This window comes from Mesocricetus auratus, unplaced genomic scaffold (genome assembly GCF_017639785.1).
Source record: "Mesocricetus auratus isolate SY011 unplaced genomic scaffold, BCM_Maur_2.0 Super-Scaffold_4256, whole genome shotgun sequence".
Classification (NCBI taxonomy): Eukaryota; Metazoa; Chordata; class Mammalia; order Rodentia; family Cricetidae; genus Mesocricetus; species Mesocricetus auratus.
In genome coordinates, this window is record NW_024429182.1 from 128,424,897 (window position 1) to 128,433,097 (window position 8,201).

At 49.2% G+C, this 8,201-nt stretch overlaps 1 protein-coding gene across 4 annotated transcripts in view; it reads right to left on the bottom strand.

The window, feature by feature from the left end:
• Window positions 1-1,837: 1,837 nt before the first annotated feature.
• LOC101825091 (protein FAM169B) overlaps window positions 1,838-8,201 on the bottom strand; it is a 79,174-nt gene continuing 72,810 nt past the window's right edge. For 2 of the 4 annotated variants that reach the window (XM_021235176.2, XM_013123461.3), the window contains exons 8-10: window positions 6,196-6,299; window positions 3,238-3,382; window positions 1,838-3,081 (exon numbers count right to left, since the gene is read on the bottom strand). In XM_021235176.2, coding sequence (XP_021090835.1) covers window positions 2,918-3,081; window positions 3,238-3,382; window positions 6,196-6,299 — 413 coding nt within the window. In that variant the 3' untranslated portion in view covers window positions 1,838-2,917. Of the gene's footprint in view, window positions 3,082-3,190; window positions 3,383-6,195; window positions 6,300-8,201 lie in introns of all 4 variants that reach the window. The other 2 variants (XM_040730396.1, XM_040730406.1) reach the window with 2 other exon arrangements.

Consider the following 8,201-nt stretch of genomic DNA (forward strand, 5'->3'; position numbering starts at 1 on the left):
TGATGCTGGTAGTTTCTCAGTGCACAAGGGTGGTACCTCAGCAGGCCCAATGCCCAATCTGGGGCTGGAAGCCCAGAAGGTTCCTAGGGAGTTGTTAGTCCTTAGTCCTCAACGAAAGCCTGGAAATGCTGGTTCTGCTGTCCATGATGGAATTAGCAGCAGCAGCAGCAATGAGCAAATCCATTCAGCCACAAGGGGGAGGTCAAGTGAGTGAATAAGCTCCCTTCTACCACGCCCTTCTGATCCACACCAATGCCAAAAAGTGTCACCCACAATTGGGGCAGGTCTTGCCACTCCAATCAGGGCAGACACTTCTTCAGGTGAGGTTCCCTTTGATTCTAATGTACAGCAAGTTGGCATTAAAATCAACCATTACAGGGAGTCATATATGTGATATACTAAAACTGCAAAAATTAAATACCAGTAAAAGTTACTAGACAAACTGGTCAATGAACTGAACAAAAAAGAAATACAAGAAACACAAATGACCAATAAATGGTCTGAAAGTTCCCAATTTCCTCGGCAATCAGGAAACTGCGAATTTGAATCAATAATCTTAATATTATTGCTCCAGCCAAATCTTGAACTCAACCCCAAAGCCTATCAGCTGGCAGGTGGATAAACAAATGTAACACCATAGATCCGTGTGGTGGAATACTATTCAGTCATGAAAAGGAGAGGAGTGCTGGCTGATACATGGTGTAACGTAGATAGACCTCTGAATATCGTTATGCTAAGTGAGGAAAGTCAGTTGCCGGTGACTGCTAAGATATGACTCCAGTTACATGACATGTTCAGAGCAAGCAAGCCTGAAGCCAGAGAAGACGGGTGGATGGTGAAGCCATCCTGAGGATACATAGGGATAGTTACACGGTGCAAAGGGAGAGGCTGCCAGTGGACACCAGGCATCTTTGGGAAACTTACTGGGGCAGTGGCTGCCGAACCCTGAACAGCAAGTACTTTTTTATTTAAATTAGAAACAAGCTTGTTTTACATGCCAATCCCAGTTCCCTCTCCCTCCCCTCCTCCCCTGCCCCCCACCGGCCCCCATCCCATACCCTTCCTGCTCCCCAGGGAGGGTGACATTCCATGGGGGATCTTCAAAGTCTGTCATATCATTTGGAGCAAGGCCTAGACCCTCCCCCATGTATCTAGGCTGAGAGAGCATCACTCTATGTGGAGTGTGCTCCCAAAGTCCATTTGTGTACTAGGGATAAATACTGATTCACTACCAGAGGCCCCATAGATTAACCAGACCTCCAAACTAACATCCATGTTCAGGGGACTGGAACTGTCCTATGCTGGTTTCCCAGTCTGGGGTCCATGAGCTCCCTCCCCCTTGCTCAGGTCAGCTGTTTCTGTGGGTTTCTCCAGCCTGGTCTTGACCCCTTTGCTCATCACTCCTCCCTCTCTGCAACTGGATTCCAGAGTTCAGCTCAGTGTTTAGCTGTGGGTGTCCAGCAAGCACTTTTACAGTCTGTAAATTATATTAGCAACAACTGTTTGAAAAATAATAGGAACACTCCAGGCATAGTCCCAGCACTATGGAGACTAGGAAGGAAAGATGGCGTGTTTGTGTAGCCTGGGTTACGCAGCAAGACCCTCTCTCAAAGGGTGGGGGAGGTAAGTACATAGAGAAAGCAAGTACTAAGCAGGTTTGATGATCTTCCATAAACCAGCTCACCACACACTGACACAAGCAAGAGCTCCTTAGGTACCCCGTACACAAGGCGCCTCACCACCCAGTGCTGTGCCACCATCATGGCGGGTGCTGCTCTCTTGTTAACACTGTGGTCACCTTGAAAGTCTTAAAATGAAGCTATTAATGCATACATGGTTTTTATTGAATAATAACTTTATTAAATCCCAGAGATACTTATAGGTTAAATTTCATCTAAACAGAAAACACCAAATCTTCACAGCACATGAACCACATGTTAAAGGGCATGTGGGGGGTCCCACACCAAGCACCTCTCAGATGCTCAGTCCGTTCCTGCGATCTGGGACTCCTTCACAGATCCCACATGCAAACGGGGACTCGAGGTGTTCCCGTAGGGAGCTGCACGTGCGGCTGCCTCCTTACACTTGGCCCCTCCCTCTTTGCAGTGGGTATGAGAGGGATGAGGACTGCAGTGGACACTCAGGAGCAGCCCTCCAAAGAAGCTCCCTGGGGCTGAGATGGGTTCAGTCTCCCAAGCACAACACAGAGCTTGTCCAACAGAAAGCACACTGGCTGGATGGGTGGGTGGGTGGGTGGATGCATGGATGCATGGATGAATGGGTAGAAGATGCACGGGTAGACGGATGGGTGGGTGGGTGGATGGTTGGAGAGTTGGATGGAAGTAAGAGGACAAATTGAGAGAGGATACAGAGGTGAATTGGGAAATAGATATAAATTAACTAGATAAATATAAATGGATAGAGGAAGGGGAAGACAGGAAGAGAAGGGGTGAAGGAAGAGAGAGAAAAGGAGAGCTGTGTGTGTATATATATATTCATGTACTAGAAATGGGCAGAGAGACGGGTGCTTTGATGAATAGTAAGTAACTGAGGTCCCACAGCTTGTGTCCTTTGACCGTTCAGGAAACAAAGTACCAGACCAGCTTTCTCTGGGAGAAATCCCACCCCATGTCCAGACAGCTGAATCCAGTAGCATTGAAGGTAGCACGGGCACTATATTGGGCCAGAAATAGCCCAAGGCCCACAGTGGGCACCATCTGGCCCTGGCATAGTGGACATTATACACCCCTGGTGCTTGCCCTCAAGAAGCTCTGAAGTGACTAACAAGTCCCCAGAGAAGGAACTTGACCCCCTGAAAACCTCTGGCATTGAGTTCTGAGGTTACAACGAGGCTGAATGTGTATCATGGATGGGTACCATGGCCTATCTCTGAGTCCATTTCTGCCAAGAGACCCCTTCATACGGTCCCATGCATAGCATCCTCCTGAGGAGTGGAAGCCTTGTTACTTTTAACAAGTGAGCTTCCAGAGTCTTGGATTTGCCAACAGTTGACTTGTAAAAGTGGCTCCCAGAGAGAATTCGGCTTACCAGGGCACTTCTTCAGACACCTTATTCCAGAGCCTATAAGGGGAACAGAGACAGGCAGGACCTGAGGACACCATCTCCAGCACCAGAGACTAGCAGCACCTCATAAAGCCCTCAGGCTCAGATTCCGTGAGACCAGATGAACCTCTGAGGAGTGAGGAGCTTGCCGCACACGCTTTCGCCACAGCTCACCAACCAGCCCAGCGACTGCCACTGTCCTCTTGGCTCCCCTGCCCTCCGTCTCATCCCAGGGGGGTCTCAGGGACATCCCAGAATCCTCCTCTCTTTTGACACATTCTTGGTCATTCTGTGTCTCCTGTCCTCCAGTGATGCACTCCTGAAATCAGAAAGTAAGCCAAAGGCATTCATCTCAAACACTGTGATGAGGTCATCCTGGACAGTGCTAGACACTAAGGGCCTGGGGTGACCTGGCTTGGCTTGTCCCTACCCTGCATGCTGAGACCAGAAGGGATAAGCCATGTTCGTACATACCAGTCAGCCACAGGGAAATGACATTTTGTCATGGGGACACATTTACCGGACAGCCCAGCAGAAGACTTGAGTAAGGCCAGAGCAGAGCAGCCAGCCCTGACGTCTGAGGCATGATCAACAGTCATTAAACACAAGTCAGACTCTGCAAAACTGCTCAGGCTGTCCTGGGCATGGCACACTTGTCATGTCATTATTATGTACAACCCTGAAAAACGATTCATGTGATATTTATACTGCACTGGGTGCCCAGGTCACCGAGAGATGACGTCATGTGTTTGGGAGGATGAGTAAAACAGGGACACCATTTTAAACAGGGGACTTGAGCATCCAAGCAGGGTCCTGAAGCCAACTTCCACAGGCGCCAAGGCACAACTATACCCTGAAAGGAGGGCAGGAGTGTGTGTGTGGCTTGCTTGAGATGGGGTCGTATGTGTTCCAGGCTGTACTTGAACTCTCCATGAAGCTAAAAATGACCTGGTCTTCCTGTCTCTACTTCCTAAGGGCTTCCAGGTGTGAACAACCATACCCAGTTTATACAGAGCTCCATCACGCCAGGCAAGCACTCTGCCAACTGAGCTGCATTCCAGCTTAAACGGAAAAGCTGCTCCCAGAAGCCACCGGTTATCAAATGAAAATTCCAGGGCCTGGGATGGGCTACTCCGTATGGGCTACTCCATATGGGTTATAGGACTGGGAGGCCCCAGAAGTTCCAGAGCAATACAGGCGACTGCACTGTGACTGGTTGCCCACCAGAACCACAGGACAAGATCCTACTGCTGACAGGCACCGTGTGTTCTGGCCAAAGGATAACAGGATATCAAGCTGGAACTAGAAGCTTCCTTCCGTGTGAGGGACTCGCATGCTACACCACTGACGAACCAGGACAGATGGTGCCAAGTCTGTTATGGCCAGCTGCTTTATGGCTGGCTGGGAGGCCTGCCCTACAGGAGCAAATTCCCATCTTGCACTGTAAGCCTTCTCAAAAGCCTGTGGCCAGGGTGGGTCAGAGGCCCCCAATGGCAAAGCTACTGTGGTTGCTTCACTAAGTGGGCATGATATACCTGTTAAAATACCCATAGACTACCGCTGCTGTTAGCTTTGGTCAGGAAAATCTGCACTTTGTGGTGGTAGGTGCTGGCTACAGAGATTCGCAAGTGGTCAGCGTGCTGAGAGTGAGTGACAGATGTGTGCCTGGCCTCCGATGTGACATCCTACCACCCCTCCAAGACTCAGGAACGTCATGGAAAACAGGTGGACAGACTGTGCCAGCCGGAGGAAGAGGCGGTGTGTAGGGGATGATAGAGGATAATGGGACAATGACTATGATCACAATACATTATATATTGGGAAATATTATAATAAAACTCATTGAGAATGATTCATATATGCCAATGTAATTGTTTTTGATGTTTTCCAAACAAGGTTTCTCTGTGTATTCCTGGCTGGCCTGGAACTCACTCTGTAGACCAGGTTGGCCTTAAATTCAGAGATCCACCTGCCTCTGCCTCCCGAGTGCTGGGATTAAAGGTGTATGCCACTACACCCAGTGTTGTTTAAGTTGGCACTCTGCCTTTGAGTGTGCAGACATCCCGAGACACACAAGCATACATTCTAATACTCCAGAACTCCCGCCTCTTCCTTTAAAAGGAAATTTTAAAACTCAGTGACCAGACAAGGGCAACTACTATATATAGCCTCTGCTCAGAGCCCTAACAGAGCCCTAAATTAGCCCAGCATTCTGTCAGAAGCCAAGAAGACAAGAGCCCCTTTCTGCCAGGACGCAAGGGCTGACACTTGCCCACATACAGCTTAAGGAGGATCCAAGACTTACTGGAACAGCTCATGCCTCTGCGGGATCTTCTATCTCCAAATAATCTACCTAACAGAAGGAGCTGTGTTGCTTCTCCTGTACAAGAGTTAGGTTTTAGTCGGGCGTTGGCGCGCAAGCCTTTAATCCCAGTACTCGGGAGGCAGAGGCAGGCGGATCTCTTGTGAGTTCAAGGCCCTGACTGGTCTACCGAGAAAGTTCCAGGACAGCCTCCAAAACAATACATAGAAACTGTGTCTTGAAAAACCAAAGAGTTAGGTTTTAGAGCTGACTACCTGAGGATTTGAGAGCAATTGCCTGGTGCGTGCATGGGCTGGCTCCAGGAAAAACCTCCAAATCTTACCAAATATTGAGCACCAAGGTACCAAAAAGGACTCTGTAACCTTCCTTCCTCCCACAAGACTCCAGTCACCCTGGAGAATACGAAGGCCTAATACCATCGTCCTCTTTCTAGCAGCCAGACCGGGGAGGCAGGGGGAAAGGAGCAAGGGGGATTGCTTTTGTTCTGGTCTGTGGCCGAATTTCAAATTCATATTTTTCACTAATTCTCCAACAATATCGGGGCCGGTCTCGTAGTTTCCTTCTGGTTTCATGAACACTCATCTAACTGAGAGAGCGAACCACAAGAAGTCCAATTATAAAGACTCCATATCCCCTTCCTTCTATCCCGAGACAGGGAGATTCTTCAGTATTACTCAGCATCAGTATGGCCCTCTGCCAAAGAGGAGCCCACAGCCTGGGAGTCCAAGGAGCTGCCAGGCAGTCACTAAAAAAGCAAGGTGGTGGCTAGGTAGTCGGAAGGGCTGTGGAATGACACATCGATGCTATACCTTACGGCTTTCTCCATGATCAAACTGTGTGGGCCCATCACCCCGAGAAGTCTGCCTGGGAGTGTCTGTGCCCTCTTCAGAACATTCGGGGTGCACCGCGCTCCCTAAGGAGAGAAGAGGATAAACAATACTTCCAGCACTCAGGACCCCTCCAACACACTGAGGCCCCCTCCAGCCTCTTGATCCCCCACTGTGGCTTGGGCTATAGGGCACTCCTGTGCGGAGAGCTGCGTGGTGTGAAGGGACACAGGGGGGCAGGAGGCTCGGGGCTGGCCATGTAGCTCAGCTAGGAGAAGGCTCAGCACGCACAACACTCTCTGGCTTTCACCCCGAGCATCACATAAACCATGAGCGGTGTACGCCTGGAATCCCAGTATTCAAGCAGAGTGGGCAGAAGGACCAGAGTTCAAGGTCCTCTCCAGCAGTACAGCTAGTTCGAGACCAACCTGAGATACATGAGTCTGTCTCAAAAAAATATCAAAACGGGGGCTCTGTTGGAGCATTTCCCAGCAGCAAGGGGGTGGGGGACCTGTGTACCCGAGTGTTTTCCCAGGTCCTCTCTGCGCACTGCTGCCAGTACTCACAGCTAACTAAATGTCCCACCCCCACTTGCTGCCAAGTCAGCACCAATTTGGAAAGGGTGACTTCCCTGTCCTGTATGCAGCCCCACACTCTGAAATCAGTGAGTGTCTTGGGAATCAGTTCTCCGTGGGGGAAAAGACAGGCAGCTTTGCATTAGAGCTGAAGATATACGTGTGATTTTTCGACTACACAACAAATAGATCACTCAGTTGTTATCTATATATTAGTAAATGTTTTCTATAACAGTATAAATTAGCAGAATTTGGTTTGACAAAAATTTAATTCTAAGCATTTGGAAACCCTTCAGTACACTTTATCTCTCTCTAATACAGTTTTTATGTCGTGCAGGAGTAACTGCCCATGGACTTCATAGTTTATAAATGACCACAGAAGTTTCACCAGCTTTACCCACTGACTCTCTAATGCCTAAGAAAGTGCCTGCCTGCACCGCGAACTGTTACCAAATGAAAGAATCCCTGAAACAATGGATGGGTGGATGGAGCGGATGAATACATCCTCAGGTTTCTAACATTCCTGATGTTTCATGTGCTATGAGGTCATTTGTACTAGCAAAAATCAAACGCTTGCTTGTATTTCATTCCTAGCCGATTAATGTCCCATAGGTTTTTTTTTTTTTTTTACATCCCGACTGCTATTTCCCCTCCCACCTCTCCTCCCAGCTCCCCTCATTCCCGCTTCACTCCTCCTCTGCTTCTCTTCAGAAAAGGGCAGACCTCCCAGGAATATCAACCAGCCACGGCTGCAGTGAGACCGGCATCCCCTCTCCTATGAAAGCTCGACATGGCAACTGAGTAGGAGGAGAGGGTCCCAAAAGCAGGCATCAGAGTCAGAGCAGCCCCTGCTCCCACTGTCAGAGGTCACACAAGAAGAACAAGCTACACAACTGTGACATACACACAGAGAGCCTAGGTCAGTCCCACGCAGGCTCCCTGGCTGTCAGCTCAGGCTCTGGGAGCCCCTATGAGCCCAGGTTAGTTGGTTCTGTGGGTTTTCTTGTCGTAGCCTTGATACCAGTGGGTCCTATGACCCTCCACTGGATTCCCCGAGCTCTGCCTAATGCTTGACTGTGGGCCTCTGCACGTTTCCATCCGTTGCTGAACGAAGCCTCTCTGGTGACTATTGGGGGAGGCACCATTCTATGAGTATAGCAGATTTTGTTTTGCTTTGTTTTGTTTTGTTTTGCCAGTCCTGCTATTTGGTTCTATCCTAGGGCTCTAGGGATATCTTTGCCTCTGGGCCCTGGTCCTCCAGGCAGTGTCAAGGGTGAGCTTCCTTTCATGAAATGGGTCTCAAGCATAATTTTTTATACACTAGTTAGAAAGGTACACATCTGGGGAAGCAGACATTCAGGTAAATGCATGATAAGCGCCTGCTGAACTTCAGGACTGTGATGTAGGACAATG